Source organism: Ambystoma mexicanum, chromosome 10, assembly GCF_040938575.1.
Source record: "Ambystoma mexicanum isolate Mex_15411 chromosome 10, UKY_AmexF1_1, whole genome shotgun sequence".
In the NCBI taxonomy this organism is placed as follows: domain Eukaryota; kingdom Metazoa; phylum Chordata; class Amphibia; order Caudata; family Ambystomatidae; genus Ambystoma; species Ambystoma mexicanum.
Genome location: NC_090932.1, coordinates 690,248,539 through 690,262,329, shown reverse-complemented (window position 1 = coordinate 690,262,329; position 13,791 = coordinate 690,248,539). Strand labels below are relative to the sequence as shown.

General features: G+C 43.3%; 1 protein-coding gene and 1 long non-coding RNA gene across 2 annotated transcripts in view; one reads left to right on the top strand and one right to left on the bottom strand.

The window, feature by feature from the left end:
- Positions 1-2,554, top strand: part of LOC138491654 (odorant receptor 131-2-like) — a 243,878-nt gene extending 241,324 nt beyond the window's left edge. Inside the window, exon 2 of the mRNA XM_069618291.1 lies at positions 1,266-2,554. Coding sequence (XP_069474392.1) covers positions 1,289-2,224 — 936 coding nt within the window. The 5' untranslated portion in view covers positions 1,266-1,288 and the 3' untranslated portion in view covers positions 2,225-2,554. The remainder of the gene's footprint in view (positions 1-1,265) is intronic.
- LOC138491655 (uncharacterized) overlaps positions 1-13,791 on the bottom strand; it is a 98,420-nt gene that overhangs the window by 10,699 nt on the left and 73,930 nt on the right. The gene's annotated exons all lie outside the window — the stretch shown is intronic.

Below are 13,791 nucleotides of genomic sequence, written 5' to 3'. Positions count from 1 at the left end.
AATAGAGTCAACAGCATCAGTTAGTGTATTGGTGTAGAGATCGGATAAGATCTGCATTTCTGATGCGTTCAGGAATTCAGGGTTGAGGACATCAAGGAATGGTAGGAGATTCTGTTTGGTTAGTTTCTTAGAACTGCAAGCCAGTGACGGCGGTAGCCGCTTGGCAGGGGGTTTGGTGTGCATGTCAAGAGGGATCGAGAAGGTGATGATATGGTGATCTGACCACGGACAGGGAGTGTTAGACTTAATTGAAATATGGCAATTGAGGTCTGCTAGCCAATCCAGGGCACACCCTTTAATGTGCGTAGGGTTACTAATGCATTGACTGAAGCCTAGGGCGGTTAGTGAATTTGGTAGTGAGGTGGCATGTAAGTTGTTATGGTCGTTAAGGCCGAGATTGAGATCTCCCAAGAGAGTCACTTGTGAGGAGGGCTCTAAGTTGCGATCTAGTGTCTGGAGTAGGCCTTCCTCGAAGATATGGATGGCACCAGGTGGGCGATAGACAACATAGACTGTGATGGTGTTGGTGGGGATGATGGGCAGTTTTAGAGACAGGATGTCGCAAGTTTCATTGAGCGAGGTTTTGAGTTGCCTAATGCGTATGTGGTTTTTAGCTATGAGGGTGGCTCCCCATCCTCTTGAGTTAAGCCTATCACTACTGAAGATGGTGTAGCCTGTGTGTAGCCAAGTTTCTGTGATGGCAAGGATATCAAGATTATTTACTGTCAAAAGGTTGTGAATGTCAAGGGCATGGGCGGGGAGTGAGCGGGCACTGATCAAGGATTGGTTGAGAGAAAGTTTAGCAGGTTTGCCAGTCCCTTTGTCTATTTTGAGAGAGGCCAAATTAATAGGGGCATTGGAATTGGGGATCAGATTAGTAGCTGCAAAGGCTTTGTTCAGACGGTATACCTTTGGCATGGTTGCATCATAAGGGGTGGTGTCTATGCAAGTTGGGACTGATTTCCTATATGTAGTAGTTTAGTTCGCATTTTTGAATGGGGAAGCGTGGGGCATAGCTGTAGTAGCTGTGGCATTGGTGGCTGAGCTGTTGCCAATAGGGGTGGTAACATGAAGGGTAGCGGGAGCAATAGTTCATATATCAGCATTTGTGGCAGTATCATACTGAGGATGGGGAGCAGCCGCACACATATCAGCAATGGTGGCATGAATTGTGACATAAAATGCTACTTACCGTAATGTGACTATGAGGCAGTACAAGCATTTGTGACGATTGCTGACACATTTCTTTGTTTTTGTTTCCTTAGGGCTGAAGATATATCTGGAGGTCATGAACTCATCTGTCCCTCAGCTCGATACATCCAACTTGGAACTCTTGGTGGAGACAGTCAAGGCATCTGTTAGTTTGCTAGATTTCATTATCTGCTCTCTGTTCAGTGTGCTTATAATTAGGACAGTGAGGAAAAGCTCTGAAATGAGGAAAGAAGTGCGCTACTTTCTTCTTTCTCATCATCTTTCCTGTTTGACCGTATTCTTCGGTATTGGGGCCGTTTTCAGCGGCATACGGGCCTTAAAACTCAATGCACCAAGGCTCCTCTGTTGGATTATATTTGCAATGATGATAACAGCGGGAAGGGGGATTATGTTAACCTTGGCTTTGATGTCCCTTAACGCTTGCGTCGCCATTTGTTGGCCATTGAAGTATCTGTCAATTGTGAACTTGGTGAAATTCAAACTGACCGTGTGTGTCTGGGTTTTTGCAATGCTGGATCCTCTCATCTCTTTAATATACGAATCTACGACTAGTCCACCTGGAGAAATACTCCAGCTGGATCCATCTTGTCCAACAAGTTTGAATGGAATACCTGCAAGAATCGCCGGGATCGTTTTTATTTTGCTTCTGATGGTTCTCATAATATTGAGCTACGTCCTGATATACAGGGAAGCAAAGCGTGCAGGACATTTCAACAGCACAAACACGGCTGCTCGCAACACCATCATTATTCATGGATTCCAGATCACGTTACACATCATTCCTACTTTAATTGCGATCGGCATAGGCAGGAGCACTGAATTGCTTGCACTGAATTTGGCGAACTTCATAATTTTCTCTTTTGCCCAGTGCTTCAGTCCTGTTGTGTATGGTCTGCGGTGCAAAGAGCTACAATGCAAACTCTTAGCCCTTTACAGAAATGGCTGCTGTTTTCCAGAGATAACCAGCAGTAATGTGCAGCTGCAGTTAACACCGAGGAATTCAACTGAGTGATGGACAATGGTTTCATCAGATTGGAAGAAGGCCTCAACAAAATGGCAGCAGGCGATCTATAATTAAAATAATACATTTGTCTTTCTAGTGCCCTTTATCACATTCAGAGGATGGACAATTCTTAATGGACTTCGTGCATGGATGTGGCATTGTTATGACTTCATTATCTACTGGAGTGTATCAGAAACTCATTACTGTTATATTGTATTATTCTGTGAATAATAATATGTATTTTGAATTTTTCAAAATGTTGAATGTACTTTATACATGCTATTTATTAATAGTGCACTTCACTTCATAAATCAATAAAATGTGTATATTCAAGGAGAATCCTTGATTCTATTGCCCGTGAACAATCTAGGACAATAAAGAATAACCCAGTATAGTATAATTTTGAGCATTAGTGGTCAAAGAGACAAGCACTGGGCAACCCTCACGAGCCCCGCAGTAATGAGGATTCAAAAAGTGGCAGGGAGACAGCTGTCAGCCCAGGATTACAGTTCAAGTTCATGGCACCCATGCCATAAAGATAATGGAGGGCAACATAGTTGTTGATGGTCCTGAAGGGCACAGATAAGCCAAAAATATTAATTGGCATAGGACTGCTGCCATCTAACCCCAGTCTTAGTTCAACAATTACCAATTTTACAATGGATTTTATTTTGCATCTCTGAATCCAACCTGAAACTCATCCAAAAGTTAATTAGCCTCAACAAAAAGTAGTGGTGATTGAGTGTCAGCTTTAGTAAAAAGCGATCAAATAAAGACTGGATGGTTGAGATTCAGGCTCGGCTCTCTAGCTGTATTACAACATCTGCTTTGTTTAGAGATGAAGGTACCACTCCCGAGGACAGACAAGGATTGCCACTTGGACCAGGGCAATCCAATAAATAATCAAATGGAGTCACATTCTCAAGATATATCCACAATAATTATGTGCCAGAACCAGGCATGTACAATGAGATTTTGCTAAGGTTATTTATTGAATTGTTGGAGATATTGTTATTCAGTCGGTGGACAAGTCAAACCCCAGGTTTGCTCATCAGATGGCGGAGTTCTTCAATTCGTGCAGGTGTACATGCATTGTCCATGGAAATGGGCCAGTTACTGATAGAAAATAAATAAATCAAACGCCTAGGTAGTATTACAAAGTACAAGAGCTGAACAACTGTGAGTGCTATGGAGCTGGGGACAGTACCATGTAGTTAGGATATATGACTATAATTGGGTATCTTTAAAAGCAATCAAAGTGGAAATGTACTGGCAAAGTTCAAGTAAGGGGTGCAATTACAAGCTGAGGCTATTAAGTATTTAACTCGATTTAAATTGTTCATTAGATGCATGTTAATGCTCAGCCTTCCCAGGATTTAAAGTTTCAGTTGACTGTTTGGTAAATGTGAGATTGGCCAGATGTGTTGACTTAGTCTACCGACAAGTCTGATATCCCCATGTTTCAATTGCAAACCATTAGCTGGCAAAACTCAATCAATGGTATGGAAGAGTGTGCAGAGCTGCTTTGGCATTGAGATAATTGGTTATTTTATTATGAAAAAACTGTAAATTGGTTTCTGGATTGCATGTGTAAGAAAACCAGCAGACGGCAAAAGTAAATGAGGACAATGTGTGAGTGTCAGATATTTATAGGGGTAAGTGGTAGGCAAGATTAGCGAGGCAAGACCAGTGAGTATTGGCCCATCAACAGGTAAGTGGGAAAATATAGGCCAACTAAAGTCAAGGCAAGAAGTTGGGTTCAAAGGGACCTGAGCTTGAAAGTAGACTAGTTTTTGTTTTATGCTTCAATGTATCATTGGTAAACAAGGGCCACTCTGTTTCCTCACTTATCATGGCAGCTCAGCATTGAGATTTTGTAATTGGCCATTAGCCAATCAGAGAAAGAAAAGGTAAGAGCCACTGACCAATCAAAATATGGCAGTGCAGGAACAATTAAAATGATGATTGAAGATAAGAGCATAGCTGAAGAATCTGTTTCAGAGCATTAAACATGAGTACGAGGGCACAGGTTTTTGGATAGCCAGCATATGAATCGACTAAGTGTGCACAGTAGGCATCCTTCAATGTCACAAAAGACTGATTTTGAAAGGGATTTACAGGAAAAGCAGAGCAAATGTTGCTTAAAATGTGCTCCGTGTGGTAAAGAAAGGGTAAAAGTGACATAGAAACCACATCCATCAAACAATATGCTCTAACTGCTTCAGCAGTAACAGGGCATACAAATTAAAACTCCCGCTATTTCATTCTTATTATGTAATTTATTTTAAATCAATAATGAATGCCACACCATAACAACAAAGTACATGAGACACTGTCAGAAATGTTATAAAGAGACAACCAAAACCTCCATTACATCATAGTTTACATTAACAAAAACATTGCATTATATCAATTCTTAAACGTTTTTAATTGTATTCAAATCAATCATCCTGCAAACCCCCCTAAATTAATCAGGTGTGTGTTGCTTTAGTCCAGACATGTTGCCACCTGTTTTAGTCGAAAGGGAATTTCTCTGGACCTTGTTCAGGGGAGATACCATTATTGTGGAGATGATAGATTACACATCTGTGATGACTATGGTACAGTGCCATTAGCATTTTAGTTAGTAAAAACTGCACATTGTTTCTTAAAAGAGGGTACTACAAATATACCAATCTTACCTCTTTGTGAACAAGTAGTTGATTCACTGAAGTAATTAATTGACCTATCATCGTATCCCTATTTATAGGGAAATAGACCTATGGATAGATAACTAGGGGGTGCAATCAGTGCTGAGTGCCATGCACCATTGCTGCCATTATTGCAATGCAATCTAGAGCATATTGGATGATGGAGGGGGTAGCTATGTCTGTCTTTGCAGTTGAATCACCCAGTATACCCCACATCCATATAATCTGGATCACTCGTATGGGTGTTTGTTTTGTAATAAAAGGGCCCCGGACAGCTGGGTGAAGCAGGGCAAAAATGAACAGGGAATCTGGCATAGGACGTAGACCAGTTCCATGCCTGCAGACTACTGCATATACAAATGCTTATATCAGCCCAGAGAATGACTGAGATAACGCGTGCCAGGCATGTTAAGCAGGAAGGAGGTCTGGCTGCAAGAGGGGTAATGGGAATTAGCAAGGGGAAATGTGAAAAAAAATCAAAAGGAAAATTATGTTAATTGTTAGGTGCTAAGGTCGAAGCACAAGAAAATTAACAGAAATATGTAGAAAACATTTAGAGCAAAGGGCTGGTTAAAGATCTCTTTAGATTAGATCCCAGGTACTGCAGGGCCAATTTCGGACAATATGCATTGGCTCTCTGCTTCAATCTGAGCTTTGCACTATTTTTCTTATATTCGTGGAGGGATACATACACAACAGAAAGATGACCAGAACCAAATTCTCTGTTATCGTAAAGTTCAGCAAAATGTTCTTGTTAAGAACAAAAGTAAATCACACACCTCAAATCTTTATCAATAAAATATCTCTTGCACAACATAGTGCTGTTCTATTTCATCCCAATCTAAGTATAATAACGCAAAAAAGATTCAGATATTTGTTATACAAACACTTACTGATCTCAAATGTGTGTGCTCCCGTGTTCATTCTTCTTAGTGGACTTGTCTATTTCTACAACCAGCTTCTTCTGAATACTGTAGATGAAACTAGGAGCCATTTTAGTAGTTCAAGTAAGACAAGTCTTGTAAGAAGAAAGAGCGCGGGGAGCAAATACATTTCAGATCAGTAAGTGCTTAGTATATATATACATTTCCAAGAATATTTTTTATTATTTATTTATTTATTGTGTGATTTAGCTTTGTCCAACAAACCTTTACACGCATATATTCATCAGAGATATTACACATTATAGAACAATACACATTGCAGAAATTAAAATCAGAGTTACACAAAATAACACAATAAGTCATCATATCAAACAAGACTAAAACAGATCTTTTTAAAAATTCATTATAGAGATCACTAAATGATCATTTGGGTCAACAAGTAAAGTAATTCTATAGTTATGTGTTTCAAAGTTTCCTTTGCATTAGAGCAATACCGGCAAAATCGATCAGGCTTAGCTAATTTGCTGCGCGTACCTAATACATCCTTGGTCAGGAGGAGATTTGGCTTCAAACGTACACAGAAAGACGTCGAGTTATTAGCAGGATGTCTGAGAAGGCAATTCTGAGTTGTGTTAAACGCTTTAATATCAAATACAAAATGTTCAAAGATTGTATATGTTTCTAACCGGGTTCTGTTTGTTATCCAATCATTTTCATAAATGTTCCTCTTAATAGGGATATATTCCAAGTCGGCTAGTAGCAAGTCATTTGTCATAAGAATTTTCATGGACCCCTTCATCCGTGGAGTTAAAATGCTACAGTCGTCACAGGAGACAGAGATATTTAACTGTTTAAACAGTGTACCGGCCGTAAGAAATAAAATACTGCGTAGAAGCTGTAATTTACTCCAAGAGATCATGGCTTCCAGTGAAATGAGGCCCAAGATATGTGGAATTGCGGCCGATGGAACACACGATGGGAGATTTAGAACCTGCTTCCAAATAGTAGCTTCAACTTTTGCCCACACCAAACCCTCTTCTCGCACCTCGGCTCCATAGATCAATCTCGGGACCAGGATTTGATTATGCATTTTTATTACTAGAGCAAGAGAGAATCAACCATTTTTATTATCCAGAGCCCAAAGTTGAGAAGCGGCCGAAAGGGCTTTGAGCTCAAGGGCCTGATTTGCCAATCGCAATGATCTCTTGGAGTTAAAGGATATGCCCAGATATTTAAATGCTGTCACTTCCTACAGTTTATGGCCATCAATAAACCAAGAAAAATGACTTCTGCCCGACAACGACTTTTGCCGATTCATGACTTGGACCTCAGATTTGGGGACGTTAATGTGCAGCCCCAAATCCTTAAGATAGTAATCAATGGCCGTCAGGTAAGTTTGCAATCCCACTGCGGTATAGTCAAGTAGGACTGTATCAGCCGCATAAAGCAAATATTGCAGTTTAGTTGAACCCAATTTTGGAGGGTTTGTGATGGTAGCAGTCAGAGCCGCACCTATCCCTAGAATATATAGATAGGACCGGAGCTAACAAGCAGCCCTGCCGAAAACCACATGTTGCATAGATCCATTTAGTGAAATTTCCCTTTTAGTCCAACTTAACCTTTAGGCGGATGTCCATGTGCAAGTGTTCCAAAATACTGACCAGATACTTGGGGCAGCCGCAGTCCCTCAGCATCTTCCATAAACTGACTAGGTCTACACAGTCAAATGCCTTTGTAATGTCAAAAAAGGCAACATACAGGGTATGCTGTGATAAAACTCCTTGCTTCATTAGTAAGTGAATAATAAAGCAGTTAAGTGATGTATTAGCACCTTTTCTAAAACCAGATTGGTTAATATCAAATGTCCCAGACTCCTCCACCCAGTGCTCAAGGTCTTGCAAAGACTATGATCATTCCAGTATGTCTCCGGCCAGTGACTAATATTGAATGTTTATAATATAAAATTGTACCTTTAATCCCCAAACTCGTATATAAGGGCAAAATGCTAGAGCTTTTCACCTGTGGTCTATCATCTCTCTCCTGCAGGGATCCAGAATGATGCCGGACTTGAAAGCTATAGCCATACTGCATAGCAGAAGTAGGAAAAAAACTATTGACACTCTTTTCTAAACATGGTCAAATTATAACCTTATGAAACCAAAGAATCAAAACATTCAAGTTCTCTGTATGGCTACTCTTTTCATAGAGTTGTTTTGTTAATTGCTCACCTCCCCTTCATGTAGCATGAATTCCTGAATGCAGATTACACACTTGGAACTGTGGTTAACACTAGCGTGTTTATCACTTATAGTTCTTAAACCACTACATTCTCTCATAAAATGTAAGGCCTTACAAAGTAAATGTCTCAAACTTCAGTTTCCTTCAGCAGTGGCGACCTGTGTGATTGGTCACAGGGATGCCGCCCCTCTGATTTTTTGCCAGGTGAATAATGTATGTTTTGATTCAAAAGATCACATTTCCCTTAAAGTAGCTGCCCAGCATCGATAGGCAGCATGTCACACTTGTTAATGAGGTATGTACATGTGTGTGGCCTGGCACCGGAGTGGGAGGATGGTGTGTCGTGCACTGCATGTTCCATGACAGGAAGTCTTTCTCTTTTTTATGCAGGGAGCCCAAAGTTCCAGATGGTGTTAGTGTTGTATAATAATGACCACAAAATGATTAGAGTTACAGGGTAAGGCTTAATCGCTCTGTAACAGGTAATAGAATGTTCAGTTAACAACACAGGTGAGTGTGATCACACAGGCAGTTTCAGCATATTGTTCTTAAGTGCTGCAGTAGATCTCATGCTTATGAGTGTATATAGAGGAGCGGCAGGCCACTCATCTTGCACCGGCTATCTCCCGCTGCAGTCTGTGCGCGCTCCCCAACTCGAGCTCCCATCCCGCGCTGTCTCGCAAGATCCCGTTGGTGAAGGGCTCTCGCGAGACTCGCTCGCCACATAATCCTTTTTTTGAGTAGTGTTGTCCCAATCCATGACATAATCTGCATACTTGGCTGGTCTGCTTCTACCGGTAGGGGCGAGTCTCCTGGTTCTCTCTACCTGGAGATTTAGCAGCTGTTGTACTCTTGCTCACTTTTCTCGGTTCCACCTGGTTCTCCTCTCTGTGTTCTTCATCTTCTGGGGCAAATTCTCATAGTAATTCTGGGTTGGTGCTGCTTGGTGCATGGTCGCTGCACGCTCCCTGCACCCAGAGCTCCCTTGGCTGGTGTTCTCCAGACACTTCTGATGTCTTTTGGTACACTGCAACCTTTTCTAAGTTCCATCATTTGTGTCCTGAGTACATTTGTGATTCGATCCCTTCTGCACTACTTGACTTGGTCTACTGAATCTCGAACCAGTGTCTTCGTCTGTGTGGGGCAGTCGGCTTTTGACCATGTCTCCCACCCAAACTTCCGTTCTCTGAGCAGATCTTCTCTCATCACTTCTTTTCTTCATGGTTGCCTTGCTCTTTCTGATTCTCCATATCACTTCCTCCATGTCTACTGCCTCATCTTTCTTCTCTTACCGTGTTTAACCATGTGGGCACCTGTGTGGCCGCCGCCCTCCTGCCCCTTAGCATGTGAAAAGGAGACACATTTGTGGTCCCATTGTGAGTGAGGTGATGAGACGCAATGGCCTCTTTTACAGTTTTATACAGGCCCATATGTGAAGCCCTGGCCAGTTGCAGCGCACCCTTGATGAGCCTATTGGTTCTCTCAACCAAACCATTTGCTCAAGGGTGATATAGAGAGGCCTTGGCCAGAGGCGTAGCCAGGATAGTCTAACAACTGGGGCATGAAGCTTATGTAGCTGGTCCCAGCGCATTGAGATTAACACCTGTAAATGGCCCACACAGAGTTGTTGAGTGGGCATTTACATGTTTTGGATGGGCCCTGCCCGCACAGGCCCTACTCTCTCTGCGCCTCTGGCCTTGGCTTGTTTGATATTGTTTTCCATCAGAAACCTCTCCAGATCCCTGTATAGTAGGTGGACCCCATTGTCTGTGACGATCTGCTTGGGCAATTCTTCCCTTTGGAACACTGCAGTCAATACTTCGATGACCCTTGTTGTGGTACTGTCTGCCACAAACTCGGATTCCACCCATTTTCATAAGTAGTCAATCATTACTATCCCGTATCTATGCTCCAGCCCCATTGCTTCCAGTGGGCCTATGAAATCTAATCCCAACGTATGCCACACCCCTTCAGGTATCTCAGTTGGAATCACAGGTGCTTGTCGGACCTTAAGTCGTTTGTCGCTGTTTATGCACTTGTGGCACCGGTCCATCATTAGTCGGTTGTCGTTATCCATGAGTCAGTATGCATCCCTGACGCAGTGGTGTGTTATACTGGTCCTGAGCGAGCCCTGCATAAGATTATCTTCCTCGTGTCTGCTGTCGGTATGATTTGATCTCCTCTAAAGAGCAATCCATCTGCTTTGTATATTTTATCTGCTACTTTCCAGAATGGTTTCAGGCCTTCTGGGATTGTTCACTCATCGGGTCCTCCTTTGCGAACCCAGTCGGTTATTACACTTGTCGCAGGATCTTTACTGCCTCATCTCTCCAAGGATTTTCCCCCTATCTCCATGTACATCCAGCAGTTCAGATCTCCCACCGATGCCACTTCACTCTCATCTTTCAGGAAGGGCGATGCTGGACCATCTGACTCCAGCAGTCTAGACATGCAGTTCGCCTGTGAGTTCCTCCTTCCTGCTATGTGTAAAATGTTGTATGTGTACTGTTGTAGCTTCGCAGCTATGCATGCTAACCTGGGGATGGATGTTTTGGTACCGCCTGGGCTCAGCATGTGTATAAGTGGTTTGTGGTCGGTAAGGAGAGTGAACCTGGTGCCCCACACATACGTCCTAAAGTATTCGACAGCCCAAGTGCACACCAACACTTCTTTGTCAATCGTCTAATAATCCTCTTCATCATCCAACAGCACTTTTGACGCAAAAGCTACCACTTGTTCAGCCTTACCCCACTGCTGGGTGAGGGTCGCACCTCACCCATATGCACTGCCATCCGCGGTGATGACTGTATTCCATTGGGGATTGAATGGTCGTAGGCACGGTGCGCTTAATATTCTGTCTTTCACTTCTTTGAACGCCCTTTCTTGGGTCGGGTTCCACTTGTACTCTGCCACTTTTTCTACCAGTTCTCTGCAGGGTGCTGTTTATTCTGAGAACCTGGGCACAAACTTCACATAATCTTCTGCAAGGCCTAAAAATGATCTCAGCTCTTCCTTATTGGTTGGTGCAGGAGCTTTTACTATGGCTTTCAGTAAGTTCATTTTAGGACTAATTCCCTCTTTGGATATGGTGTAGCCTAAGTTTTCCACTTCCTCAACATTGAATGCACCCTTTTCATATCAAAGCCGCACACCTGCATCTTGTAACTTGTGGAGTACTTCCCTTAACACCTTGTTGTGCGTCTTTGTGTTTTCTGCATATATAAGAATGTAATCTTGGAAGTAGGTTAAATTCCTCGTGTTTTTCAGTAAGGAGTCCATCATCCATTGAAAGGCGGATGCAGCGGAGGACAATCCAAATGTATTCTTGTGTAATGGAACGTACCGAACGGGGTGGTGAATGCCGCTGCAGTCTTGACTCAATGTGTAGCATGATTTGGTGGTACGCATCGCGCATGTCCAGCTTTGAAAAGACGTTTGCCTCCTTCATCATTAAAATTAACTCATTGATGCTGGGAACTGGGTAACTGTCCATGATGACTTCTAGGTTTAGACTGCAAGTTTATGCATACTCTCCTAACATTTCAGCCTTTCTTCTTTATGAGCACCACTGGTCTTAACCATTCTGACGACTCTATGGTCTCTAACGTGCCCTCATTGACCATCTTCTCCAATTGCTGTTTTAGCGCTTGCCTTGCCATGGCCGGTACTGGCCTGACTTTGTGTTTGACCTGGATGGCATTCCTGCATAGCCTGATTTTGTGCACAAAGTTTTTAACTCTGCCCAATCCCTTTGAGAATAACTCAATCCTCTTCCAATACCGCAGCTCCTCCACTTGTCACTCTTAGTACCTGATCTCTTGTGCTGGGGTTAAGCATTATTTCTAACTTTACTTCATCATCCCACCCAAGCACGGCAGGGCCAGTCTCAGTGAAGTATACTTTGGTATATGTCTTCCTTCCTTTGAACTCTACTGTGCCTTTGATGTGCCGAAGCAGAATAACGGATGCACCTCCAAACACCGTGGGTTTGTGTTTGGTCTTCAAGACTTCCACCTTGTCCTAGACCATCATATCTTTGTACTTGCGTATTGGCAGAGTGGTCAAGTACGAACCAGAGTCAGACACGACTCTGGTTTCCATTCCATCAACCCTGATCATGCAGTGTGGCTCTCTCTTCTTGCTATGATGCTATTGACCATGGTGACGGTTGGCTTGTCCTCATCTGACGATTCTTCGCTTCTTGCACCGCTATCCACGTTCTCTGAAGTAATTTTCTTGCCCTTCCATTTGCAAGTAACTGCTATGTGTCCAAACCTGTGGTAGTTTGAATACTCTTTGTTCCTGGCTGGACACTCCCTATCGTTGGCTAAGCAGCGGGTGCTGGTCCACCTATGGCATTTCAATGGTACTCTTCTGCTGGCTCAGTCATCTTTGTAACCCACCTGGATTTCTCTTTGTGGCTGCTGTTAAGATGGATTTCTGAACTCTGACCTGGTGGGCAGAGGTTCAGAAGGCCAGCCTACTTTCTTGGAACAAAGTAACCTTCTGGACAAGCCAGACCTATCAAGGTAGTATTGGCGGCTGTCAAGACTAGGTCTCAGGAGGGGTGATGGTGATCGAAAGCCCACAATGAGCACACACGGTAAACGGCACTACAAATTACTCTCAGTCAGGTGTATATCAAAAATATATATACATTTATTAAAGGCTTTTTAAATCAAACACAAAGCAAATATCAGCAGTAAATCCTAAACCAATACAACAGTACTATAACACATATATACAGTTACAAATGGCCTAAAGGAATGGCACACAGTACAGGTCCACAACCTTTAAGGAAAGGGAACAAACAGTGTGAATATGCTTTAGGCAGTCCTTCACCTATCAAACCCTATCTAAGAGGCAGTCCAATCCCTAAGAGTGGAGCCTTGCGCTCAAATCTACTTTCGGTGTAGACACATGCGACTGTGCGGTAGAGCGAAAACTGGGTCTCTTGCAGGGACTGTAGCGACTCAGGAACGTGGCTGAGGCAGTGAAGAATAAGTTTGCACTATTCAAGGAGGGTCTCCCCAAGAGGACAGTACAGGATCCAAGAGTTGGGTATAAGACGGTAGCGCAGGCTACCTCTAAAAAAAAGAAGAGTGGCCCTCAGGGGAAAAATGTGCATAAAAATGGATGCACCAGGGGCCACTGGTAAGGGTTGCAAGTACTCACCGACCCAAGGCACACGCCGGACCAAACTCTGGCAGTCGAGTCCACTTTGGTTGCGTGCTCAAATGCAGCAATTGTGCGGTTCTGCTGCTTTCAGCGGCTTAATTCCAGGGATGATTCCGTGGCGGGACACTGGCGATTTCTCATCTCTTGATGAAAGGATCAGCTCGATTTCACTGCAGCTCGTCTCAGGGCACAGGGTGGCACAGCAGCAGTGCATCCTTGAAATGCCTCAACACAGCTGGGCGACACAGTGACCGCGTTCACTCGGTTTCAGGCGTACTCTCCTAATTCCAGACCAAGGGTGCCTAGGCGTACGAAACTTAGCTGGAGGGTGCCTTATACCCAGTGCATACAATCTCCAAAGTCTCAGGTGTCAACTCAAGATGGCGGCGGTTCCAGGGCAAACGTCCGGTCACTGGTTGGCCCAGGGACACTTCCGAAAAGGCTTGCTTTCAGGTTAAGGTGCAGGTGCCTTTGCAGACCTTCTAAGTTCAATCAGAAGCAGGGAGTCCTGTGGGACAACAGTGGGCTCTTAGTGCCATTTGTACTTCTACCGAAAAATCCTTTGAGGGTGTTTAGGACCAGGGCC